We start from the raw sequence: 24,890 nt of genomic DNA on the forward strand, positions 1-24,890 counted from the left end.
AATTTCAAATTTCAGATTTCGAAATCTAAAATTGCCATAATTAAGATTATCTTAATTTACTTCTTCGACGCCGTGGTCTTGGCTTTCGGCTTCTTAGCGGTAGCCGGAGCAGTTGCTTTCTTCACTGCCTTCTTAGGCTTGGCGGACGCTGCTGCCTTGGCCTTCGGTGCCTTGGCTGCCTTTGGCTTCGCGGCGGCCGGCTTAGCCTTTGCTGCTGCTGGCTTTGCCTTTACGACTCCAGTTTTCTTGGCATCCTTGGCCTTTGCCTTCTCAGTTTTCTTCTTCTCGGCAGTCTTCTTGGTGGCAACGGCCTTCTTAGCCTTGGGTTTCTTGTCAGCAGCTCCGGCGGCTTTCTTTGCGGTGGCTCCGGCTTTCTTGGTGACTACCTTCTTGCTTTTGACTTTTTTCTCAGCAGCCGCAACCTTTGGCTTGGGCTCCTTTTTGGCAGAGGCCGACAGTTTGAAGGAACCAGACGCACCCTTTCCCTTTGTTTGGATCAGCTTTCCATTAGCCACTGCGGACTTCAAGTACTTCTTGATGAATGGAGCCAGTTTCTGGGCGTCGCATTTGTAGGTGGCAGTGATATATTTCTTGATTGCCAGAAGCGATGAGCCACCACGCTCCTTCAAGTTCTTGATGGAAGCATCCACCATTTGTTGAGTTGGCGGATGTGATGGTGGAACTGCTGCCTTCTTGGCCTTGGTAGCTCCTGAACCAGATGCCTTTTTGGCGGCCACCTTCTTCTCAACTGGCGCTGGTGGGGCAGCCACTGGGGACGCGGATGTTGCCACTGCAGAGTCGGACATTTTTGCTTCACTAATTATTTTCGAAAGCTAACGAAAAACACTTTTGTTTGTATAGAAATGGCGCGAGCGGTCTAGACCCGACGTCCCTCGTTGATATGAGAATCGAGGAGGAGAGCAGTATAACTATGTGTTTGGCAGCGCTCATTTACGTTGCCTATGTTTGATCGATGTGCAGTTTTATTTTCTTCTTTTCTCAATGTTATATTTTTAAATGGTAGAATGTTTTAGTTATTTTAAGCACTTAAATGTTTCATAAAACATGTTTAGTTATTTTAATGTGAAATTATTCTTTGGATCATTTTGTAAAAGTGTCTGAAGTTCAAGATTTGCATTTTTGACCAAAGCATTTCGTGAAAAATCATCTGTTAAAATATTAAAATTTATGAATATTATGAATATTTTTTAGAAAGAGTGAAATTTGAACCTTTTACTTGCGGGAACACTCAAAATATTTTCGTTTTAAACAAATTATGGTATTTTTTGACCACTTTCAAATTGGCCCTTTCATACATAAATTGTCGGCTTTCTTGGTACTTTCGGGTATGGTTTTGGCTACCTAAAAAATATTAATATTTTAAAATATATTAGTTTTTGTCAATTTTGTAAAATAAATAGGACACATGTTTTAGTTAATAAAAGTTTAAACTGAATTTATGCATTTGTTTCTTGGAAATGGCCTATTATGTTCCCCATACAACGTTCATATTCGAGTTTTCTTGAGCACAGTACCCAAGGAGACGGGAAATTAAATCTTTTAAGCATTTAATTTGATGGATTTTTAGTTTATAAGTGTAATATTAATATCTTAAGAAAAATAGAAAAAACAAATTGATTTGTTTTTTATTACTTAAATAAAATGTTCAAATCAAGCAGTTTGAATACATTTATTTCGAACTTAATAACTTAAGTAAATATTTTATTTATTTATTTATTTATAATGAAATTAACGCGTAATTCAAATTGCGCGAAATTTTAGTTTAGCTATACCAACTTCAGGCCTTAAGGGGGATATACATGTAAACGGTCAAAATGTAGACATTTTTCGTGAATTTTTTAATGTAGGAAATAATTTCCTAAGGAAAAATGCCATTTTCAGATAATCAGATTTCACTTCCCACCCTCTTAAAAAATAGTAATACTCATTTGTATTACCCGCATTTAGGTTCAAATAGAAGATAATTTCATGCTGATCATAATAATTTTTATTCACTCCGATATGTTACATAGTTTTTTGTGAATCGTGCCCATAGCATAGGTAAAAATGCAAAAATTTTAAGCAGAGAAAAATACGTTTAACACTTATATACCTTGCGTATATAGTTGATTTGAGGCACTTGGAGTTGGAATTCGATAATGAAACTTAGACAGTATATTCTTTAAGTAACAAACTATTTTTTAAACCAAAAAAAATTTTGGTTTACATGTATATCCCCCCTTAAGCTAATTAAAGTAAATATACTGGATTGTGTTTGATTAAAACCACATCAATTTGATCAAACACGGTACAATTTGGTTTTTTAATATACCTTTTTAATCTTTTAAAAATTCCCTGAATTAAAATAATATAAATGTCCCTACATTCCGTAGATACCAATAGAGTATCGCACTATCTAAATAATTGTAAATATTTGTATTTATATATTTTAAGATCGATCTCTGACTATAGATATTTAACCATAAAAACGCAAAACCGGGAATGTTTTATTTGTAGTATGTAAATTATATATGAAAATGTATAATCTCTATTATAAATATGTTTGTGGTCCTGAAAAGGACCGATTTGTACAAAATGTATTGACGCTATTTGCTAGTCGAAGCAATCTCAACTTAAGCACGCTCGCCACGGATACGACGGGCCAGCTGGATGTCCTTGGGCATGATTGTGACTCGCTTGGCGTGGATGGCACACAAGTTGGTATCTTCAAAGAGACCAACCAGGTAGGCTTCGCTAGCTTCCTGCAGAGCCATCACGGCCGAGCTCTGGAAGCGCAGGTCAGTCTTGAAGTCCTGAGCGATTTCACGCACCAAGCGCTGGAAAGGCAGCTTGCGGATCAGCAGCTCGGTACTCTTCTGGTAGCGACGGATCTCACGCAGAGCCACAGTTCCGGGGCGATAGCGATGGGGCTTCTTCACACCACCGGTGGCTGGGGCACTCTTGCGAGCGGCCTTGGTTGCCAGTTGTTTGCGTGGCGCCTTGCCACCAGTCGATTTGCGAGCGGTCTGCTTGGTACGGGCCATTTTATATTCTTCTTATTTTCACTGTCTGTCCACTGTTTACTTCACGAGTCTGAAAACACAATAAACGAGCTGCGCATTGCCTACCCTCTTATATAGCAAAACGTGGAGGGTGGAAAAGAGAGAGCTAGTCGAAGCACATGCCATTTCGTTTGTCGAGCACAGAGCGAGAAGGCCATAGCGTTCGGGCTCGCTCGTGCAGAGCAGAGTTTAGGTATAAATAGGAGCGGCCGACGCGGCTTCTACATTAGTTCAGTGGTGACTTTCGAAGTGTAAAAATAAAATAGTGAAAAATGACTGGTCGCGGTAAAGGAGGCAAAGGCTTGGGAAAAGGTGGCGCCAAGCGTCATCGCAAAGTGCTGCGTGATAACATCCAGGGTATCACAAAGCCAGCCATCCGTCGTCTGGCTCGGCGTGGCGGCGTGAAGCGCATTTCGGGACTCATTTACGAGGAAACCCGTGGTGTTCTGAAGGTGTTTTTGGAGAACGTGATCCGTGATGCCGTCACCTACACTGAACACGCCAAGAGGAAGACCGTCACAGCCATGGACGTCGTCTACGCCCTGAAGAGGCAAGGCCGCACCCTGTACGGTTTCGGCGGTTAAAAAATCAGTACAGTCTGTACTTCTCAACAATCGGTCCTTTTCAGGACCACCACTTAATTTCATAAAAGAGAAAAATTATCAAGTTATATTTCGCATATATCTTAACATTGAATATTCTAGCCCAAGAATGGAAATATCTTTATTTGAATTGGTCGGGGTTTCCGTAGGAAGACAATCACATCTTTAGGTAGCGTAAACTGTCTTGCAATGACAATGTTCATTGTCCATGTCCTGGAATTTCTCTGACGACTGTACTATTGGTTTCTGCATAGCGATAACCAAAAATATAAATATTATATGTATATTTTATATATACAAAATTTATTTATTATATAATTATTAATATTGTTTAAACTTAGCTAGGCATATTTGAAAATGTAAGTTTCTTTTAAAATAGTTTGGTCGTCCTGAAAAGGACGTTTGGGTTTGAGTTTGTTTTTATGTACAAGGTTGCTGGCACGCTTTTTGAACGCTTAAGCCTTCTCGGTCTTGTTTCGTTACTGGAATTTCTCTGGCGACTGTACTATTGGTTTCTGCATAGCGATAACCAAAAATATAAATATTATATGTATATTTTATATATATAAATTTATTTATTATATAATTATTAATATTGTTTAAACTTAGCTAGGCATATTTGAAAATGTAAGTTTCTTTTAAAATAGTTTGGTCGTCCTGAAAAGGACGTTTGGGTTTGAGTTTGTTTTTATGTACAAGGTTTCTGGCACGCTTTTTGAACGCTTAAGCCTTCTTCTCGGTCTTCTTGGGCAACAGAACAGCCTGGATGTTGGGCAACACACCTCCCTGGGCAATGGTGACGCCGGAGAGCAGCTTGTTCAACTCTTCGTCGTTGCGGATGGCCAGCTGCAGATGACGCGGGATGATCCTCGTCTTCTTGTTGTCACGAGCAGCATTGCCAGCCAACTCGAGAACCTCAGCGGCCAGATATTCCATCACGGCAGCCAGGTAAACTGGAGCGCCGGCACCGACGCGCTCGGCGTAGTTGCCCTTGCGGAGCAGACGATGGATACGGCCGACAGGGAACTGAAGTCCGGCACGGTTGGACCGGGACTTTGCCTTTCCCTTAACTTTGCCACCTTTTCCACGACCAGACATTTTCTCTTATTTCAGTTATTTCACTTTATTCACTGCACACACACGAAGAACGAATGTTGCCGGCTGCCCAGCTTGTCACGAATTTATACTTTTAGTTCTGCCTGTGCGTTCAGTTAGGGGTGGGTCGCCTTAGACCTGAAAACATTGCTTGAAAAAAAGTATAAGAGCGAACACCCAAGCCCGACTGCTATGAAAAGTGAGTTAATCGCAAAGTGAAGTGAAGTGAAAAAATAATGCCGCCTAAAACCAGTGGAAAGGCAGCCAAGAAGGCTGGCAAGGCCCAGAAGAACATCACTAAGAACGACAAGAAGAAGAAGCGGAAGAGGAAGGAGAGCTATGCTATCTACATCTACAAGGTCCTGAAGCAGGTCCATCCCGACACTGGCATTTCCTCGAAGGCGATGAGCATCATGAACAGCTTTGTGAATGACATCTTCGAGCGCATTGCTGCCGAGGCTTCTCGTCTGGCGCACTACAACAAGCGCTCGACCATCACCAGTCGGGAAATCCAAACTGCTGTTCGTCTGCTCCTGCCCGGAGAGTTGGCAAAGCACGCCGTCAGTGAGGGAACCAAGGCTGTCACCAAGTACACCAGCTCCAAGTAAATTTCCCCGCGGATGCGGAGAAGCATTAAAAAGGCCCTTTTCAGGGCCACAAAAAGTTTTACCAAAGAATCTGAATTTTCAAAAGCCTAATTTTTCTTTAAATATATAAAGCTTCCATTTTAAAACCAAAAGCTGTCCTGTAAAATATAAAATCTATTTCGAATTAAAATTTTCCTGGAATAGTACAATTTAAATGTGACCCCTTTAAAAAATTTGGAAAAAAAAGTAATTCTACCAAAAAATCGACTTAGATCGATATGCTGACCAAAAATTAATATGGTTTATAGGGTCGGACATGACTCTTGACTGCGATACGCTATTTTCCTCCGAAAATTAATTTATTAGTATTATTATTTATTATCAAATATATAAATACTTCTGGGTTTTAAAGGAAGCGGGTCCATTTCAACGGGAACACTATTTGTAATTTTAAAAAATTGATAATTTAGCTCTCTTTTAAAAAAGTTTTGTAGCCCTGAAAAGGGCTTGTTTAAATCAATTTCAAATTTCAGATTTCGAAATCTAAAATTGCGATAATTAAGATTATCTTAATTTACTTCTTCGACGCCGTGGTCTTGGCTTTCGGCTTCTTAGCGGTAGCCGGAGCAGTTGCTTTCTTCACTGCCTTCTTAGGCTTGGCGGACGCTGCTGCCTTGGCCTTCGGTGCCTTGGCTGCCTTTGGCTTCGCGGCGGCCGGCTTAGCCTTTGCTGCTGCTGGCTTTGCCTTTACGACTCCAGTTTTCTTGGCATCCTTGGCCTTTGCCTTCTCAGTTTTCTTCTTCTCGGCAGTCTTCTTGGTGGCAACGGCCTTCTTAGCCTTGGGTTTCTTGTCAGCAGCTCCGGCGGCTTTCTTTGCGGTGGCTCCGGCTTTCTTGGTGACTACCTTCTTGCTTTTGACTTTTTTCTCAGCAGCCGCAACCTTTGGCTTGGGCTCCTTTTTTGCGGAGGCCGACAGTTTGAAGGAACCAGACGCACCCTTTCCCTTTGTTTGGATCAGCTTTCCATTAGCCACTGCCGACTTCAAGTACTTCTTGATGAATGGAGCCAGTTTCTGGGCGTCGCATTTGTAGGTGGCAGTGATATATTTCTTGATTGCCAGAAGCGATGAGCCACCACGCTCCTTCAAGTTCTTGATGGAAGCATCCACCATTTGTTGAGTTGGCGGATGTGATGGTGGAACTGCTGCCTTCTTGGCCTTGGTAGCTCCTGAACCAAATGCCTTTTTGGCGGCCACCTTCTTCTCAACTGGCGCTGGTGGGGCAGCCACTGGGGACGCGGATGTTGCCACTGCAGCGTCGGACATTTTTGCTTCACTAATTATTTTCGAAAGCTAACGAAAAACACTTTTGTTTGTATAGATGTGGCGCGAGCGGTCTAGACCCGACGTCCCTCGTTGATATGAGAATCGAGGAGGAGAGCAGTATAACTATGTGTTTGGCAGCGCTCATTTACGTTGCCTATGTTTGATCGATGTGCAGTTTTATTTTCTTCTTTTCTCAATGTTATATTTTTAAATGGTAGAATGTTTTAATTATTTTAAGCACTTAAATGTTTCATAAAACATGTTTAGTTATTTTAATGTGAAATTATTCTTTGGATCATTTTGTAAAAGTGTCTGGAGTTCAAGATTTGCATTTTTGACCAAAGCATATCGTGAAAAATCATCTGTTAAAATATTAAAATTTATGAATATTATGAATATTTTTTAGAAAGAGTGAAATTTGAACCTTTTACTTGCGGGAACACTCAAAATATTTTCGTTTTAAACAAATTATGGTATTTTTTGACCACTTTCAAATTGGCCCTTTCATACATAAATTGTCGGCTTTCTTGGTACTTTCGGGTATGGTTTTGGCTACCTAAAAAATATTAATATTTTAAAATATATTAGTTTTTGTCAATTTTGTAAAATAAATAGGACACATGTTTTAGTTAATAAAAGTTTAAACTGAATTTATGCATTTGTTTCTTGGAAATGGCCTATTATGTTCCCCATACAACGTTCATATTCGAGTTTTCTTGAGCACAGTACCCAAGGAGACGGGAAATTAAATCTTTTAAGCATTTAATTTGATGGATTTTTAGTTTATAAGTGTAATATTAATATCTTAAGAAAAATAGAAAAAACAAATTGATTTGTTTTTTATTACTTAAATAAAATGTTCAAATCAAGCAGTTTGAATACATTTATTTCGAACTTAATAACTTAAGTAAATATTTTATTTATTTATTTATTTATTATGAAATTAACGCGTAATTCAAATTGCGCGAAATTTTAGTTTAGCTATACCAACTTCAGGCCTTAAGGGGGATATACATGGATATACAAACGGTCAAAATGTAGACATTTTTCGTGAATTTTTTAATGTAGGAAATAATTTCCTAAGGAAAAATGCCATTTTCAGGTAATCAGATTTCACTTCCCACCCTCTTAAAAAATAGTAATACTCATTTGTATTACCCGCATTTAGGTTCAAATAGAAGATAATTTCATGCTGATCATAATAATTTTTATTCACTCCGATATGTTACATAGTTTTTTGTGAATCGTGCCCATAGCATAGGTAAAAATGCAAAAATTTTAAGCAGAGAAAAATACGTTTAACACTTATATACCTTGCGTATATAGTTGATTTGAGGCACTTGGAGTTGGAATTCGATAATGAAACTTACACAGTATATTCTTTAAGTAACAAACTATTTTTTAAACCAAAAAAAATTTTGGTTTACATGTATATCCCCCCTTAAGCTAATTAAAGTAAATATACTGGATTGTGTTTGATTAAAACCACATCAATTTGATAAAACACGGTACAATTGGTTTTTTAATATACCTTTTTAATCTTTTAAAAATTCCCTGAATTAAAATAATATAAATGTCCCTACATTCCGTAGATACCAATAGAGTATCGCACTATCTAAATAATTGTAAATATTTGTATTTATATATTTTAAGATCGATCTCTGACTATAAGATATTTAACCATAAAAACGCAAAACCGGGAATGTTTTATTTGTAGTATATAAATTATATATGAAAATGTATAATCTCTATTATAAATATGTTTGTGGTCCTGAAAAGGACCGATTTGTACAAAATGTATTGACGCTATTTGCTAGTCGAAGCAATCTCAACTTAAGCACGCTCGCCACGGATACGACGACAATCACATCTTTAGGTAGCGTAAACTGTCTTGCAATGACAATGTTCATTGTCCATGTCCTGGAATTTCTCTGACGACTGTACTATTGGTTTCTGCATAGCGATAACCAAAAATATAAATATTATATGTATATTTTATATATATAAATTTATTTATTATATAATTATTAATATTGTTTAAACTTAGCTAGGCATATTTGAAAATGTAAGTTTCTTTTAAAATAGTTTGGTCGTCCTGAAAAGGACGTTTGGGTTTGAGTTTGTTTTTATGTACAAGGTTGCTGGCACGCTTTTTGAACGCTTAAGCCTTCTCGGTCTTGTTTCGTTACTGGAATTTCTCTGGCGACTGTACTATTGGTTTCTGCATAGCGATAACCAAAAATATAAATATTATATGTATATTTTATATATACAAAATTTATTTATTATATAATTATTAATATTGTTTAAACTTAGCTAGGCATATTTGAAAATGTAAGTTTCTTTTAAAATAGTTTGGTCGTCCTGAAAAGGACGTTTGGGTTTGAGTTTGTTTTTATGTACAAGGTTGCTGGCACGCTTTTTGAACGCTTAAGCCTTCTTCTCGGTCTTCTTGGGCAACAGAACAGCCTGGATGTTGGGCAACACACCTCCCTGGGCAATGGTGACGCCGGAGAGCAGCTTGTTCAACTCTTCGTCGTTGCGGATGGCCAGCTGCAGATGACGCGGGATGATCCTCGTCTTCTTGTTGTCACGAGCAGCATTGCCAGCCAACTCGAGAACCTCAGCGGCCAGATATTCCATCACAGCAGCCAGGTAAACTGGAGCGCCGGCACCGACGCGCTCGGCGTAGTTGCCCTTGCGGAGCAGACGATGGATACGGCCGACAGGGAACTGAAGTCCGGCACGGTTGGACCGGGACTTTGCCTTTCCCTTAACTTTGCCACCTTTTCCACGACCAGACATTTTCTCTTATTTCACTTTATTCACTGCACACACACGAAGAACGAATGTTGCCGGCTGCCCAGCTTGTCACGAATTTATACTTTTAGTTCTGCCTGTGCGTTCAGTTAGGGGTGGGTCGCCTTAGACCTGAAAACATTGCTTGAAAAAAAGTATAAGAGCGAACACCCAAGCCCGACTGCTATGAAAAGTGAGTTAATCGCAAAGTGAAGTGAAGTGAAAAAATAATGCCGCCTAAAACCAGTGGAAAGGCAGCCAAGAAGGCTGGCAAGGCCCAGAAGAACATCACTAAGAACGACAAGAAGAAGAAGCGGAAGAGGAAGGAGAGCTATGCTATCTACATCTACAAGGTCCTGAAGCAGGTCCATCCCGACACTGGCATTTCCTCGAAGGCGATGAGCATCATGAACAGCTTTGTGAATGACATCTTCGAGCGCATTGCTGCCGAGGCTTCTCGTCTGGCGCACTACAACAAGCGCTCGACCATCACCAGTCGGGAAATCCAAACTGCTGTTCGTCTGCTCCTGCCCGGAGAGTTGGCAAAGCACGCCGTCAGTGAGGGAACCAAGGCTGTCACCAAGTACACCAGCTGCAAGTAAATTTCCCCGCGGATGCGGAGAAGCATTAAAAAGGCCCTTTTCAGGGCCACAAAAAGTTTTACCAAAGAATCTGAATTTTCAAAAGCCTAATTTTTCTTTAAATATATAAAGCTTCCATTTTAAAACCAAAAGCTGTCCTGTAAAATATAAAATCTATTTCGAATTAAAATTTTCCTGGAATTGTACAATTTAAATGTGACCCCTTTAAAAAATTTGGAAAAAAAAGTAATTCTACCAAAAAATCGACTTAGATCGATAATATGGTTTATAGGGTCGGACATGACTCTTGACTGCGATACGCTATTTTCCTCCGAAAATTAATTTATTAGTATTATTATTTATTATCAAATATATAAATACTTCTGGGTTTTAAAGGAAGCGGGAACACTATTTGTAATTTTAAAAAATTGATCATTTAGCTCTCTTTTAAAAAAGTTTTGTAGCCCTGAAAAGGGCTTGTTTAAATCAATTTCAAATTTCAGATTTCGAAATCTAAAATTGCCATAATTAAGATTATCTTAATTTACTTCTTCGACGCCGTGGTCTTGGCTTTCGGCTTCTTAGCGGTAGCCGGAGCAGTTGCTTTCTTCACTGCCTTCTTAGGCTTGGCGGACGCTGCTGCCTTGGCCTTCGGTGCCTTGGCTGCCTTTGGCTTCGCGGCGGCCGGCTTAGCCTTTGCTGCTGCTGGCTTTGCCTTTACGACTCCAGTTTTCTTGGCATCCTTGGCCTTTGCCTTCTCAGTTTTCTTCTTCTCGGCAGTCTTCTTGGTGGCAACGGCCTTCTTAGCCTTGGGTTTCTTGTCAGCAGCTCCGGCGGCTTTCTTTGCGGTGGCTCCGGCTTTCTTGGTGACTACCTTCTTGCTTTTGACTTTTTTCTCAGCAGCCGCAACCTTTGGCTTGGGCTCCTTTTTGGCAGAGGCCGACAGTTTGAAGGAACCAGACGCACCCTTTCCCTTTGTTTGGATCAGCTTTCCATTAGCCACTGCGGACTTCAAGTACTTCTTGATGAATGGAGCCAGTTTCTGGGCGTCGCATTTGTAGGTGGCAGTGATATATTTCTTGATTGCCAGAAGCGATGAGCCACCACGCTCCTTCAAGTTCTTGATGGAAGCATCCACCATTTGTTGAGTTGGCGGATGTGATGGTGGAACTGCTGCCTTCTTGGCCTTGGTAGCTCCTGAACCAGATGCCTTTTTGGCGGCCACCTTCTTCTCAACTGGCGCTGGTGGGGCAGCCACTGGGGACGCGGATGTTGCCACTGCAGAGTCGGACATTTTTGCTTCACTAATTATTTTCGAAAGCTAACGAAAAACACTTTTGTTTGTATAGAAATGGCGCGAGCGGTCTAGACCCGACGTCCCTCGTTGATATGAGAATCGAGGAGGAGAGCAGTATAACTATGTGTTTGGCAGCGCTCATTTACGTTGCCTATGTTTGATCGATGTGCAGTTTTATTTTCTTCTTTTCTCAATGTTATATTTTTAAATGGTAGAATGTTTTAGTTATTTTAAGCACTTAAATGTTTCATAAAACATGTTTAGTTATTTTAATGTGAAATTATTCTTTGGATCATTTTGTAAAAGTGTCTGAAGTTCAAGATTTGCATTTTTGACCAAAGCATTTCGTGAAAAATCATCTGTTAAAATATTAAAATTTATGAATATTATGAATATTTTTTAGAAAGAGTGAAATTTGAACCTTTTACTTGCGGGAACACTCAAAATATTTTCGTTTTAAACAAATTATGGTATTTTTTGACCACTTTCAAATTGGCCCTTTCATACATAAATTGTCGGCTTTCTTGGTACTTTCGGGTATGGTTTTGGCTACCTAAAAAATATTAATATTTTAAAATATATTAGTTTTTGTCAATTTTGTAAAATAAATAGGACACATGTTTTAGTTAATAAAAGTTTAAACTGAATTTATGCATTTGTTTCTTGGAAATGGCCTATTATGTTCCCCATACAACGTTCATATTCGAGTTTTCTTGAGCACAGTACCCAAGGAGACGGGAAATTAAATCTTTTAAGCATTTAATTTGATGGATTTTTAGTTTATAAGTGTAATATTAATATCTTAAGAAAAATAGAAAAAACAAATTGATTTGTTTTTTATTACTTAAATAAAATGTTCAAATCAAGCAGTTTGAATACATTTATTTCGAACTTAATAACTTAAGTAAATATTTTATTTATTTATTTATTTATAATGAAATTAACGCGTAATTCAAATTGCGCGAAATTTTAGTTTAGCTATACCAACTTCAGGCCTTAAGGGGGATATACATGTAAACGGTCAAAATGTAGACATTTTTCGTGAATTTTTTAATGTAGGAAATAATTTCCTAAGGAAAAATGCCATTTTCAGATAATCAGATTTCACTTCCCACCCTCTTAAAAAATAGTAATACTCATTTGTATTACCCGCATTTAGGTTCAAATAGAAGATAATTTCATGCTGATCATAATAATTTTTATTCACTCCGATATGTTACATAGTTTTTTGTGAATCGTGCCCATAGCATAGGTAAAAATGCAAAAATTTTAAGCAGAGAAAAATACGTTTAACACTTATATACCTTGCGTATATAGTTGATTTGAGGCACTTGGAGTTGGAATTCGATAATGAAACTTAGACAGTATATTCTTTAAGTAACAAACTATTTTTTAAACCAAAAAAAATTTTGGTTTACATGTATATCCCCCCTTAAGCTAATTAAAGTAAATATACTGGATTGTGTTTGATTAAAACCACATCAATTTGATCAAACACGGTACAATTTGGTTTTTTAATATACCTTTTTAATCTTTTAAAAATTCCCTGAATTAAAATAATATAAATGTCCCTACATTCCGTAGATACCAATAGAGTATCGCACTATCTAAATAATTGTAAATATTTGTATTTATATATTTTAAGATCGATCTCTGACTATAGATATTTAACCATAAAAACGCAAAACCGGGAATGTTTTATTTGTAGTATGTAAATTATATATGAAAATGTATAATCTCTATTATAAATATGTTTGTGGTCCTGAAAAGGACCGATTTGTACAAAATGTATTGACGCTATTTGCTAGTCGAAGCAATCTCAACTTAAGCACGCTCGCCACGGATACGACGGGCCAGCTGGATGTCCTTGGGCATGATTGTGACTCGCTTGGCGTGGATGGCACACAAGTTGGTATCTTCAAAGAGACCAACCAGGTAGGCTTCGCTAGCTTCCTGCAGAGCCATCACGGCCGAGCTCTGGAAGCGCAGGTCAGTCTTGAAGTCCTGAGCGATTTCACGCACCAAGCGCTGGAAAGGCAGCTTGCGGATCAGCAGCTCGGTACTCTTCTGGTAGCGACGGATCTCACGCAGAGCCACAGTTCCGGGGCGATAGCGATGGGGCTTCTTCACACCACCGGTGGCTGGGGCACTCTTGCGAGCGGCCTTGGTTGCCAGTTGTTTGCGTGGCGCCTTGCCACCAGTCGATTTGCGAGCGGTCTGCTTGGTACGGGCCATTTTATATTCTTCTTATTTTCACTGTCTGTCCACTGTTTACTTCACGAGTCTGAAAACACAATAAACGAGCTGCGCATTGCCTACCCTCTTATATAGCAAAACGTGGAGGGTGGAAAAGAGAGAGCTAGTCGAAGCACATGCCATTTCGTTTGTCGAGCACAGAGCGAGAAGGCCATAGCGTTCGGGCTCGCTCGTGCAGAGCAGAGTTTAGGTATAAATAGGAGCGGCCGACGCGGCTTCTACATTAGTTCAGTGGTGACTTTCGAAGTGTAAAAATAAAATAGTGAAAAATGACTGGTCGCGGTAAAGGAGGCAAAGGCTTGGGAAAAGGTGGCGCCAAGCGTCATCGCAAAGTGCTGCGTGATAACATCCAGGGTATCACAAAGCCAGCCATCCGTCGTCTGGCTCGGCGTGGCGGCGTGAAGCGCATTTCGGGACTCATTTACGAGGAAACCCGTGGTGTTCTGAAGGTGTTTTTGGAGAACGTGATCCGTGATGCCGTCACCTACACTGAACACGCCAAGAGGAAGACCGTCACAGCCATGGACGTCGTCTACGCCCTGAAGAGGCAAGGCCGCACCCTGTACGGTTTCGGCGGTTAAAAAATCAGTACAGTCTGTACTTCTCAACAATCGGTCCTTTTCAGGACCACCACTTAATTTCATAAAAGAGAAAAATTATCAAGTTATATTTCGCATATATCTTAACATTGAATATTCTAGCCCAAGAATGGAAATATCTTTATTTGAATTGGTCGGGGTTTCCGTAGGAAGACAATCACATCTTTAGGTAGCGTAAACTGTCTTGCAATGACAATGTTCATTGTCCATGTCCTGGAATTTCTCTGACGACTGTACTATTGGTTTCTGCATAGCGATAACCAAAAATATAAATATTATATGTATATTTTATATATACAAAATTTATTTATTATATAATTATTAATATTGTTTAAACTTAGCTAGGCATATTTGAAAATGTAAGTTTCTTTTAAAATAGTTTGGTCGTCCTGAAAAGGACGTTTGGGTTTGAGTTTGTTTTTATGTACAAGGTTGCTGGCACGCTTTTTGAACGCTTAAGCCTTCTCGGTCTTGTTTCGTTACTGGAATTTCTCTGGCGACTGTACTATTGGTTTCTGCATAGCGATAACCAAAAATATAAATATTATATGTATATTTTATATATATAAATTTATTTATTATATAATTATTAATATTGTTTAAACTTAGCTAGGCATATTTGAAAATGTAAGTTTCTTTTAAAATAGTTTGGTCGTCCTGAAAAGGACGTTTGGGTTTGAGTTTGTTTTTATGTACAAGGTTTCTGGCACGCTTTTTGAACGCTTAAGCCTTCTTCTCGGTCTTCTTGGGCAACAGAACAGCCTGGATGTTGGGCAACACACCTCCCTGGGCAATGGTGACGCCGGAGAGCAGCTTGTTCAACTCTTCGTCGTTGCGGATGGCCAGCTGCAGATGACGCGGGATGATCCTCGTCTTCTTGTTGTCACGAGCAGCATTGCCAGCCAACTCGAGAACCTCAGCGGCCAGATATTCCATCACGGCAGCCAGGTAAACTGGAGCGCCGGCACCGACGCGCTCGGCGTAGTTGCCCTTGCGGAGCAGACGATGGATACGGCCGACAGGGAACTGAAGTCCGGCACGGTTGGACCGGGACTTTGCCTTTCCCTTAACTTTGCCACCTTTTCCACGACCAGACATTTTCTCTTATTTCACTTTATTCACTGCACACACACGAAGAACGAATGTTGCCGGCTGCCCAGCTTGTCACGAATTTATACTTTTAGTTCTGCCTGTGCGTTCAGTTAGGGGTGGGTCGCCTTAGACCTGAAAACATTGCTTGAAAAAAAGTATAAGAGCGAACACCCAAGCCCGACTGCTATGAAAAGTGAGTTAATCGCAAAGTGAAGTGAAGTGAAAAAATAATGCCGCCTAAAACCAGTGGAAAGGCAGCCAAGAAGGCTGGCAAGGCCCAGAAGAACATCACTAAGAACGACAAGAAGAAGAAGCGGAAGAGGAAGGAGAGCTATGCTATCTACATCTACAAGGTCCTGAAGCAGGTCCATCCCGACACTGGCATTTCCTCGAAGGCGATGAGCATCATGAACAGCTTTGTGAATGACATCTTCGAGCGCATTGCTGCCGAGGCTTCTCGTCTGGCGCACTACAACAAGCGCTCGACCATCACCAGTCGGGAAATCCAAACTGCTGTTCGTCTGCTCCTGCCCGGAGAGTTGGCAAAGCACGCCGTCAGTGAGGGAACCAAGGCTGTCACCAAGTACACCAGCTCCAAGTAAATTTCCCCGCGGATGCGGAGAAGCATTAAAAAGGCCCTTTTCAGGGCCACAAAAAGTTTTACCAAAGAATCTGAATTTTCAAAAACCTAATTTTTCTTTAAATATATAAAGCTTTCATTTTAAAACCAAAAGCTGTCCTGTAAAATATAAAATCTATTTCGAATTAAAATTTTCCTGGAATAGTACAATTTAAATGTGACCCCTTTAAAAAATTTGGAAAAAAAAGTAATTCTACCAAAAAATCGACTTAGATCGATAATATGGTTTATAGGGTCGGACATGACTCTTGACAGCGATACGCTATTTTTCTCCGAAAATTAATTTATTAGTATTATTATTTATTATCAAATATATAAATACTTCTGGGTTTTAAAGGAAGCGGGAACACTATTTGTAATTTTAAAAAATTGATAATTTAGCTCTCTTTTAAAAAAGTTTTGTAGCCCTGAAAAGGGCTTGTTTAAATCAATTTCAAATTTCAGATTTCGAAATCTAAAATTGCGATAATTAAGATTATCTTAATTTACTTCTTCGACGCCGTGGTCTTGGCTTTCGGCTTCTTAGCGGTAGCCGGAGCAGTTGCTTTCTTCACTGCCTTCTTAGGCTTGGCGGACGCTGCTGCCTTGGCCTTCGGTGCCTTCGGTGCCTTGGCTGCCTTTGGCTTCGCGGCGGCCGGCTTAGCCTTTGCTGCTGCTGGCTTTGCCTTTACGACTCCAGTTTTCTTGGCATCCTTGGCCTTTGCCTTCTCAGTTTTCTTCTTCTCGGCAGTCTTCTTGGTGGCAACGGCCTTCTTAGCCTTGGGTTTCTTGTCAGCAGCTCCGGCGGCTTTCTTTGCGGTGGCTCCGGCTTTCTTGGTGACTACCTTCTTGCTTTTGACTTTTTTCTCAGCAGCCGCAACCTTTGGCTTGGGCTCCTTTTTGGCAGAGGCCGACAGTTTGAAGGAACCAGACGCACCCTTTCCCTTTGTTTGGATCAGCTTTCCATTAGCCACTGCGGACTTCAAGTACTTCTTGATGAATGGAGCCAGTTTCTGGGCGTCGCATTTGTAGGTGGCAGTGATATATTTCTTGATTGCCAGAAGCGATGAGCCATCACGCTCCTTCAAGTTCTTGATGGAAGCATCCACCATTTGTTGAGTTGGCGGATGTGATGGTGGAACTGCTGCCTTCTTGGCCTTGGTAGCTCCTGAACCAGATGCCTTTTTGGCGGCCACCTTCTTCTCAACTGGCGCTGGTGGGGCAGCCACTGGGGACGCGGATGTTGCCACTGCAGAGTCGGACATTTTTGCTTCACTAATTATTTTCGAAAGCTAACGAAAAACACTTTTGTTTGTATAGATGTGGCGCGAGCGGTCTAGACCCGACGTCCCTCGTTGATATGAGAATCGAGGAGGAGAGCAGTATAACTATGTGTTTGGCAGCGCTCATTTACGTTGCCTATGTTTGATCGATGTGCAGTTTTATTTTCTTCTTTTCTCAATGTTATATTTTTAAATGGTAGAATGTTTTAATTATTTTAAGCACTTAAATGTTTCATAAAACATGTTTAGTTATTTTAATGTGAAATTATTCTTTGGATCATTTTGTAAAAGTGTCTGGAGTTCAAGATTTGCATTTTTGACCAAAGCATTTCGTGAAAAATCATCTGTTAAAATATTAAAATTTATGAATATTATGAATATTTTTTAGAAAGAGTGAAATTTGAACCTTTTACTTGCGGGAACACTCAAAATATTTTCGTTTTAAACAAATTATGGTATTTTTTGACCACTTTCAAATTGGCCCTTTCATACATAAATTGTCGGCTTTCTTGGTACTTTCGGGTATGGTTTTGGCTACCTAAAAAATATTAATATTTTAAAATATATTAGTTTTTGTCAATTTTGTAAAATAAATAGGACACATGTTTTAGTTAATAAAAGTTTAAACTGAATTTATGCATTTGTTTCTAGGAAATGGCCTATTATGTTCCCCATACAACGTTCATATTCGAGTTTTCTTGAGCACAGTACCCAAGGAGACGGGAAATTAAATCTTTTAAGCATTTAATTTGATGGATTTTTAGTTTATAAGTGTAATATTAATATCTTAAGAAAAATAGAAAAAACAAATTGATTTGTTTTTTATTACTTAAATAAAATGTTCAAATCAAGCAGTTTGAATACATTTATTTCGAACTTAATAACTTAAGTAAATATTTTATTTATTTATTTATTTATAATGAAATTAACGCGTAATTCAAATTGCGCGAAATTTTAGTTTAGCTATACCAACTTCAGGCTTTAAGGGGGATATACATGTAAACGGTCAAAATGTAGACATTTTTCGTGAATTTTTTAATGTAGGAAATAATTTCCTAAGGAAAAATGCCATGTTCAGGTAATCAGATTTCACTTCCCACCCTCTTAAAAAATAGTAATACTCATTTGTATTACCCGCATTTAGGTTCAAATAGAAGATAATTTCATGCTGATCATAATAATTTTTATTCACTCCGATATGTTACATAGTTTTTTGTGAATCGTGCCCATAGCATAGGTAAAAATGCAAAAATTTTAAGCAGAGAAAAATACGTTTAACACTTATATACCTTGCGTATATAGTTGATTTGAGGCACTTGGAGTTGGAATTCGATAATGAAACTTACACAGTATATTCTTTAAGTAACAAACTATTTTTTTGGTTTTTTAATATACCTTTTTAATCTTTTAAAAATTCCCTGAATTAAAATAATATAAATGTCCCTACATTCCGTAGATACCAATAGAGTATCGCACTATCTAAATAATTGTAAATATTTGTATTTATATATTTTAAGATCGATCTCTGTAGTATATAAATTATATATGAAAATGTATAATCTCTATTATAAATATGTTTGTGGTCCTGAAAAGGACCGATTTGTACAAAATGTATTGACGCTATTTGCTAGTCGAAGCAATCTCAACTTAAGCACGCTCGCCACGGATACGACGGGCCAGCTGGATGTCCTTGGGCATGATTGTGACTCGCTTGGCGTGGATGGCACACAAGTTGGTATCTTCAAAGAGACCAACCAGGTAGGCTTCGCTAGCTTCCTGCAGAGCCATCACGGCCGAGCTTTGGAAGCGCAGGTCAGTCTTGAAGTCCTGAGCGATTTCACGCACCAAGCGCTGGAAAGGCAGCTTGCGGATCAGCAGCTCGGTACTCTTCTGGTAGCGACGGATCTCACGCAGAGCCACAGTTCCGGGGCGATAGCGATGGGGCTTCTTCACACCACCGGTGGCTGGGGCACTCTTGCGAGCGGCCTTGGTTGCCAGTTGTTTGCGTGGCGCCTTGCCACCAGTCGATTTGCGAGCGGTCTGCTTGGTACGGGCCATTTTAGATTCTTCTTATTTTCACTGTCTGTTCACTGTTTACTTCACGAGTCTGAAAACACAATAAACGAGCTGCGCATTAGAGATGTCAAACTACCGGTGGTACTATCGATAGTACCGATGGTTTGGATTCAGCTTCCACTATCGGTAGTTTGAAAACAATCGCGTTAGTATTGCCTCAATATAATTTTTTTTTTTTTTTTTTTGTTGTTCCAGCGTCGACAACCGAGTCGGAAAGAATGTTTTCGAAGGCAGGAGAAATAATTTCCGATCGTAGATCCAATTTGAAACCAAAAATAGTTGATAAACTGTTGTTTATAAACAAAAATTGGTGGATATCTGACTGCTAACCGTTAACTCTGATCTCATACATTATTTTTTGAATAGTGGCAGGACCGCTTTAATATTATTTCATTTTTAAGATATGAAATATGAATCTTTTGTTATTTTTTATTTTTGTTATTATTAAGCTTGAAGCCAAACAATGAAATACGGAAAGAAAAATATATATATCACAAGAAATTAAAACTGTCCGAACTTTTTTATATATTTTAAGACTTTTACTATATTATATCTTTACTCTTAAAAATCTCTTTCAAATGAATAAGGTATACCCTCAACTTTTTTGAGTATTTTATTAGTGGAATATCCCCTTTTTAAAGAAATTTTTTAATGTCAGTACTATCGCGATAGTATCGATAGTTTGCAAAAAAAAACTCGAAACTACCGATGGTGCGAATACCGGTAGTTTGACATCTCTACTGCGCATTGCCTACCCTCTTATATAGCAAAACGTGGAGGGTGGAAAAGAGAGAGCTAGTCGAAGCACATGCCATTTCGTTTGTCGAGCACAGAGCGAGAAGGCCATAGCGTTCGGGCTCGCTCGTGCAGAGCAGAGTTTAGGTATAAATAGGAGCGGCCGACGCGGCTTCTACATTAGTTCAGTGGTGACTTTCGAAGTGTAAAAATAAAATAGTGAAAAATGACTGGTCGCGGTAAAGGAGGCAAAGGCTTGGGAAAAGGTGGCGCCAAGCGTCATCGCAAAGTGCTGCGTGATAACATCCAGGGTATCACAAAGCCAGCCATCCGTCGTCTGGCTCGGCGTGGCGGCGTGAAGCGCATTTCGGGACTCATTTACGAGGAAACCCGTGGTGTTCTGAAGGTGTTTTTGGAGAACGTGATCCGTGATGCCGTCACCTACACTGAACACGCCAAGAGGAAGACCGTCACAGCCATGGACGTCGTCTACGCCCTGAAGAGGCAAGGCCGCACCCTGTACGGTTTCGGCGGTTAAAAAATCAGTACAGTCTGTACTTCTCAACAATCGGTCCTTTTCAGGACCACCACTTAATTTCATAAAAGAGAAAAATTATCAAGTTATATTTCGCATATATCTTAACATTGAATATTCTAGCCCAAGAATGGAAATATCTTTATTTGAATTGGTCGGGGTTTCCGTAGGAAGACAATCACATCTTTAGGTAGCGTAAACTGTCTTGCAATGACAATGTTCATTGTCCATGTCCTGGAATTTCTCTGACGACTGTACTATTGGTTTCTGCATAGCGATAACCAAAAATATAAATATTATATGTATATTTTATATATACAAAATTTATTTATTATATAATTATTAATATTGTTTAAACTTAGCTAGGCATATTTGAAAATGTAAGTTTCTTTTAAAATAGTTTGGTCGTCCTGAAAAGGACGTTTGGGTTTGAGTTTGTTTTTATGTACAAGGTTGCTGGCACGCTTTTTGAACGCTTAAGCCTTCTCGGTCTTGTTTCGTTACTGGAATTTCTCTGGCGACTGTACTATTGGTTTCTGCATAGCGATAACCAAAAATATAAATATTATATGTATATTTTATATATATAAATTTATTTATTATATAATTATTAATATTGTTTAAACTTAGCTAGGCATATTTGAAAATGTAAGTTTCTTTTAAAATAGTTTGGTCGTCCTGAAAAGGGACGTTTGGGTTTGAGTTTGTTTTTATGTACAAGGTTTCTGGCACGCTTTTTGAACGCTTAAGCCTTCTTCTCGGTCTTCTTGGGCAACAGAACAGCCTGGATGTTGGGCAACACACCTCCCTGGGCAATGGTGACGCCGGAGAGCAGCTTGTTCAACTCTTCGTCGTTGCGGATGGCCAGCTGCAGATGACGCGGGATGATCCTCGTCTTCTTGTTGTCACGAGCAGCATTGCCAGCCAACTCGAGAACCTCAGCGGCCAGATATTCCATCACGGCAGCCAGGTAAACTGGAGCGCCGGCACCGACGCGCTCGGCGTAGTTGCCCTTGCGGAGCAGACGATGGATACGGCCGACAGGGAACTGAAGTCCGGCACGGTTGGACCGGGACTTTGCCTTTCCCTTAACTTTGCCACCTTTTCCACGACCAGACATTTTCTCTTATTTCACTTTATTCACTGCACACACACGAAGAACGAATGTTGCCGGCTGCCCAGCTTGTCACGAATTTATACTTTTAGTTCTGCCTGTGCGTTCAGTTAGGGGTGGGTCGCCTTAGACCTGAAAACATTGCTTGAAAAAAAGTATAAGAGCGAACACCCAAGCCCGACTGCTATGAAAAGTGAGTTAATCGCAAAGTGAAGTGAAGTGAAAAAATAATGCCGCCTAAAACCAGTGGAAAGGCAGCCAAGAAGGCTGGCAAGGCCCAGAAGAACATCACTAAGAACGACAAGAAGAAGAAGCGGAAGAGGAAGGAGAGCTATGCTATCTACATCTACAAGGTCCTGAAGCAGGTCCATCCCGACACTGGCATTTCCTCGAAGGCGATGAGCATCATGAACAGCTTTGTGAATGACATCTTCGAGCGCATTGCTGCCGAGGCTTCTCGTCTGGCGCACTACAACAAGCGCTCGACCATCACCAGTCGGGAAATCCAAACTGCTGTTCGTCTGCTCCTGCCCGGAGAGTTGGCAAAGCACGCCGTCAGTGAGGGAACCAAGGCTGTCACCAAGTACACCAGCTCCAAGTAAATTTCCCCGCGGATGCGGAGAAGCATTAAAAAGGCCCTTTTCAGGGCCACAAAAAGTTTTACCAAAGAATCTGAATTTTCAAAAACCTAATTTTTCTTTAAATATATAAATCTTCCATTTTAAAACCAAAAGCTGTCCTGTAAAATATAAAATCTATTTCGAATTAAAATTTTCCTGGAATAGTACAATTTAAATGTGACCCCTTTAAAAAATTTGGAAAAAAAAAGTAATTCTACCAAAAAATCGACTTAGATCGATATGCTGACCAAAAATTAAAATGGTTTATAGGGTCGGACATGACTCTTGACTGCGATACGCAATTTTCCTCCGAAAATTAATTTATTAGTATTATTATTTATTATCAAATATATAAATACTTCTGGGTTTTAAAGGAAGCGGGAACACTATTTGTAATTTTAAAAAATTGATAATTTAGCTCTCTTTTAAAAAAGTTTTGTAGCCCTGAAAAGGGCTTGTTTAAATCAATTTCAAATTTCAGATTTCGAAATCTAAAATTGCCATAATTAAGATTATCTTAATTTACTTCTTCGACGCCGTGGTCTTGGCTTTCGGCTTCTTAGCGGTAGCCGGAGCAGTTGCTTTCTTCACTGCCTTCTTAGGCTTGGCGGACGCTGCTGCCTTGGCCTTCGGTGCCTTGGCTGCCTTTGGCTTCGCGGCGGCCGGCTTAGCCTTTGCTGCTGCTGGCTTTGCCTTTACGACTCCAGTTTTCTTGGCATCCTTGGCCTTTGCCTTCTCAGTTTTCTTCTTCTCGGCAGTCTTCTTGGTGGCAACGGCCTTCTTAGCCTTGGGTTTCTTGTCAGCAGCTCCGGCGGCTTTCTTTGCGGTGGCTCCGGCTTTCTTGGTGACTACCTTCTTGCTTTTGACTTTTTTCTCAGCAGCCGCAACCTTTGGCTTGGGCTCCTTTTTGGCAGAGGCCGACAGTTTGAAGGAACCAGACGCACCCTTTCCCTTTGTTTGGATCAGCTTTCCATTAGCCACTGCGGACTTCAAGTACTTCTTGATGAATGGAGCCAGTTTCTGGGCGTCGCATTTGTAGGTGGCAGTGATATATTTCTTGATTGCCAGAAGCGATGAGCCACCACGCTCCTTCAAGTTCTTGATGGAAGCATCCACCATTTGTTGAGTTGGCGGATGTGATGGTGGAACTGCTGCCTTCTTGGCCTTGGTAGCTCCTGAACCAGATGCCTTTTTGGCGGCCACCTTCTTCTCAACTGGCGCTGGTGGGGCAGCCACTGGGGACGCGGATGTTGCCACTGCAGAGTCGGACATTTTTGCTTCACTAATTATTTTCGAAAGCTAACGAAAAACACTTTTGTTTGTATAGAAATGGCGCGAGCGGTCTAGACCCGACGTCCCTCGTTGATATGAGAATCGAGGAGGAGAGCAGTATAACTATGTGTTTGGCAGCGCTCATTTACGTTGCCTATGTTTGATCGATGTGCAGTTTTATTTTCTTCTTTTCTCAATGTTATATTTTTAAATGGTAGAATGTTTTAATTATTTTAATGTTTCATAAAACATGTTTAGTTATTTTAATGTGAAATTATTCTTTGGATCATTTTGTAAAAGTGTCTGGAGTTCAAGATTTGCATTTTTGACCAAAGCATTTCGTGAAAAATCATCTGTTAAAATATTAAAATTTATGAATATTATGAATATTTTTTAGAAAGAGTGAAATTTGAACCTTTTACTTGCGGGAACACTCAAAATATTTTCGTTTTAAACAAATTATGGTATTTTTTGACCACTTTCAAATTGGCCCTTTCATACATAAATTGTCGGCTTTCTTGGTACTTTCGGGTATGGTTTTGGCTACCTAAAAAATATTAATATTTTAAAATATATTAGTTTTTGTCAATTTTGTAAAATAAATAGGACACATGTTTTAGTTAATAAAAGTTTAAACTGAATTTATGCATTTGTTTCTAGGAAATGGCCTATTATGTTCCCCATACAACGTTCATATTCGAGTTTTCTTGAGCACAGTACCCAAGGAGACGGGAAATTAAATCTTTTAAGCATTTAATTTGATGGATTTTTAGTTTATAAGTGTAATATTAATATCTTAAGAAAAATAGAAAAAACAAATTGATTTGTTTTTTATTACTTAAATAAAATGTTCAAATCAAGCAGTTTGAATACATTTATTTCGAACTTAATAACTTAAGTAAATATTTTATTTATTTATTTATTTATAATGAAATTAACGCGTAATTCAAATTGCGCGAAATTTTAGTTTAGCTATACCAACTTCAGGCCTTAAGGGGGATATACATGTAAACGGTCAAAATGTAGACATTTTTCGTGAATTTTTTAATGTAGGAAATAATTTCCTAAGGAAAAATGCCATGTTCAGGTAATCAGATTTCACTTCCCACCCTCTTAAAAAATAGTAATACTCATTTGTATTACCCGCATTTAGGTTCAAATAGAAGATAATTTCATGCTGATCATAATAATTTTTATTCACTCCGATATGTTACATAGTTTTTTGTGAATCGTGCCCATAGCATAGGTAAAAATGCAAAAATTTTAAGCAGAGAAAAATACGTTTAACACTTATATACCTTGCGTATATAGTTGATTTGAGGCACTTGGAGTTGGAATTCGA

At 39.3% G+C, this 24,890-nt stretch overlaps 19 protein-coding genes across 19 annotated transcripts; 7 read left to right on the forward strand and 12 right to left on the reverse strand.

Annotated features, from left to right (window-relative positions):
- Positions 1-56: 56 nt before the first annotated feature.
- LOC138929441 (histone H1-like) lies at positions 57-807 on the reverse strand. The gene has a single exon (XM_070288876.1). It carries the CDS (start codon positions 804-806, stop codon positions 57-59), a length of 750 nt encoding a protein of 249 aa, XP_070144977.1. The 5' UTR covers position 807.
- A 1,801-nt stretch (positions 808-2,608) lies between these two features.
- Positions 2,609-3,082, reverse strand: LOC138929425 (histone H3). The gene has a single exon (XM_070288858.1). It carries the CDS (start codon positions 3,042-3,044, stop codon positions 2,634-2,636), a length of 411 nt encoding a protein of 136 aa, XP_070144959.1. The 5' UTR covers positions 3,045-3,082; the 3' UTR covers positions 2,609-2,633.
- Positions 3,083-3,305: 223 nt separating this feature from the next.
- On the forward strand, positions 3,306-3,646 carry LOC138929445 (histone H4). The gene has a single exon (XM_070288880.1). The coding sequence runs from the start codon at positions 3,335-3,337 to the stop codon at positions 3,644-3,646; it is 312 nt and encodes a 103-aa protein (XP_070144981.1). The 5' UTR covers positions 3,306-3,334.
- Positions 3,647-4,379: 733 nt separating this feature from the next.
- LOC138929439 (histone H2A) lies at positions 4,380-4,771 on the reverse strand. The gene has a single exon (XM_070288874.1). It carries the CDS (start codon positions 4,760-4,762, stop codon positions 4,388-4,390), a length of 375 nt encoding a protein of 124 aa, XP_070144975.1. The 5' UTR covers positions 4,763-4,771; the 3' UTR covers positions 4,380-4,387.
- A 197-nt stretch (positions 4,772-4,968) lies between these two features.
- LOC138929435 (histone H2B) lies at positions 4,969-5,367 on the forward strand. Its single transcript, XM_070288870.1, has one exon. The coding sequence runs from the start codon at positions 4,996-4,998 to the stop codon at positions 5,365-5,367; it is 372 nt and encodes a 123-aa protein (XP_070144971.1). The 5' UTR covers positions 4,969-4,995.
- Positions 5,368-5,920: 553 nt separating this feature from the next.
- On the reverse strand, positions 5,921-6,670 carry LOC138929422 (histone H1-like). Its single transcript, XM_070288855.1, has one exon. The coding sequence runs from the start codon at positions 6,668-6,670 to the stop codon at positions 5,921-5,923; it is 750 nt and encodes a 249-aa protein (XP_070144956.1).
- A 2,416-nt stretch (positions 6,671-9,086) lies between these two features.
- Positions 9,087-9,492, reverse strand: LOC138929437 (histone H2A). Its single transcript, XM_070288872.1, has one exon. It carries the CDS (start codon positions 9,473-9,475, stop codon positions 9,101-9,103), a length of 375 nt encoding a protein of 124 aa, XP_070144973.1. The 5' UTR covers positions 9,476-9,492; the 3' UTR covers positions 9,087-9,100.
- Positions 9,493-9,699: 207 nt separating this feature from the next.
- LOC138929434 (histone H2B-like) lies at positions 9,700-10,071 on the forward strand. Its single transcript, XM_070288869.1, has one exon. The coding sequence runs from the start codon at positions 9,700-9,702 to the stop codon at positions 10,069-10,071; it is 372 nt and encodes a 123-aa protein (XP_070144970.1).
- A 446-nt stretch (positions 10,072-10,517) lies between these two features.
- LOC138929436 (histone H1-like) lies at positions 10,518-11,384 on the reverse strand. Its single transcript, XM_070288871.1, has one exon. The coding sequence runs from the start codon at positions 11,342-11,344 to the stop codon at positions 10,595-10,597; it is 750 nt and encodes a 249-aa protein (XP_070144972.1). The 5' UTR covers positions 11,345-11,384; the 3' UTR covers positions 10,518-10,594.
- A 1,760-nt stretch (positions 11,385-13,144) lies between these two features.
- On the reverse strand, positions 13,145-13,619 carry LOC138929424 (histone H3). Its single transcript, XM_070288857.1, has one exon. The coding sequence runs from the start codon at positions 13,580-13,582 to the stop codon at positions 13,172-13,174; it is 411 nt and encodes a 136-aa protein (XP_070144958.1). The 5' UTR covers positions 13,583-13,619; the 3' UTR covers positions 13,145-13,171.
- A 222-nt stretch (positions 13,620-13,841) lies between these two features.
- LOC138929444 (histone H4) lies at positions 13,842-14,184 on the forward strand. Its single transcript, XM_070288879.1, has one exon. It carries the CDS (start codon positions 13,873-13,875, stop codon positions 14,182-14,184), a length of 312 nt encoding a protein of 103 aa, XP_070144980.1. The 5' UTR covers positions 13,842-13,872.
- Positions 14,185-14,878: 694 nt separating this feature from the next.
- LOC138929426 (histone H2A) lies at positions 14,879-15,317 on the reverse strand. The gene has a single exon (XM_070288859.1). It carries the CDS (start codon positions 15,298-15,300, stop codon positions 14,926-14,928), a length of 375 nt encoding a protein of 124 aa, XP_070144960.1. The 5' UTR covers positions 15,301-15,317; the 3' UTR covers positions 14,879-14,925.
- A 159-nt stretch (positions 15,318-15,476) lies between these two features.
- Positions 15,477-15,926, forward strand: LOC121502568 (histone H2B). Its single transcript, XM_041776258.2, has one exon. The coding sequence runs from the start codon at positions 15,525-15,527 to the stop codon at positions 15,894-15,896; it is 372 nt and encodes a 123-aa protein (XP_041632192.1). The 5' UTR covers positions 15,477-15,524; the 3' UTR covers positions 15,897-15,926.
- A 493-nt stretch (positions 15,927-16,419) lies between these two features.
- LOC121502869 (histone H1-like) lies at positions 16,420-17,178 on the reverse strand. Its single transcript, XM_041776849.2, has one exon. The coding sequence runs from the start codon at positions 17,176-17,178 to the stop codon at positions 16,420-16,422; it is 759 nt and encodes a 252-aa protein (XP_041632783.2).
- Positions 17,179-18,815: 1,637 nt separating this feature from the next.
- Positions 18,816-19,474, reverse strand: LOC138929427 (histone H3). The gene has a single exon (XM_070288860.1). The coding sequence runs from the start codon at positions 19,252-19,254 to the stop codon at positions 18,844-18,846; it is 411 nt and encodes a 136-aa protein (XP_070144961.1). The 5' UTR covers positions 19,255-19,474; the 3' UTR covers positions 18,816-18,843.
- A 728-nt stretch (positions 19,475-20,202) lies between these two features.
- Positions 20,203-20,545, forward strand: LOC138929443 (histone H4). The gene has a single exon (XM_070288878.1). The coding sequence runs from the start codon at positions 20,234-20,236 to the stop codon at positions 20,543-20,545; it is 312 nt and encodes a 103-aa protein (XP_070144979.1). The 5' UTR covers positions 20,203-20,233.
- A 605-nt stretch (positions 20,546-21,150) lies between these two features.
- Positions 21,151-21,681, reverse strand: LOC138929423 (histone H2A). The gene has a single exon (XM_070288856.1). The coding sequence runs from the start codon at positions 21,660-21,662 to the stop codon at positions 21,288-21,290; it is 375 nt and encodes a 124-aa protein (XP_070144957.1). The 5' UTR covers positions 21,663-21,681; the 3' UTR covers positions 21,151-21,287.
- A 157-nt stretch (positions 21,682-21,838) lies between these two features.
- LOC138929433 (histone H2B) lies at positions 21,839-22,303 on the forward strand. The gene has a single exon (XM_070288867.1). The coding sequence runs from the start codon at positions 21,887-21,889 to the stop codon at positions 22,256-22,258; it is 372 nt and encodes a 123-aa protein (XP_070144968.1). The 5' UTR covers positions 21,839-21,886; the 3' UTR covers positions 22,259-22,303.
- Positions 22,304-22,721: 418 nt separating this feature from the next.
- Positions 22,722-23,588, reverse strand: LOC121502571 (histone H1-like). The gene has a single exon (XM_070288868.1). The coding sequence runs from the start codon at positions 23,546-23,548 to the stop codon at positions 22,799-22,801; it is 750 nt and encodes a 249-aa protein (XP_070144969.1). The 5' UTR covers positions 23,549-23,588; the 3' UTR covers positions 22,722-22,798.
- Positions 23,589-24,890: the final 1,302 nt, after the last annotated feature.

This window comes from Drosophila kikkawai, unplaced genomic scaffold (assembly GCF_030179895.1).
Source record: "Drosophila kikkawai strain 14028-0561.14 unplaced genomic scaffold, DkikHiC1v2 scaffold_191, whole genome shotgun sequence".
Lineage (NCBI taxonomy): Eukaryota > Metazoa > Arthropoda > Insecta > Diptera > Drosophilidae > Drosophila > Drosophila kikkawai.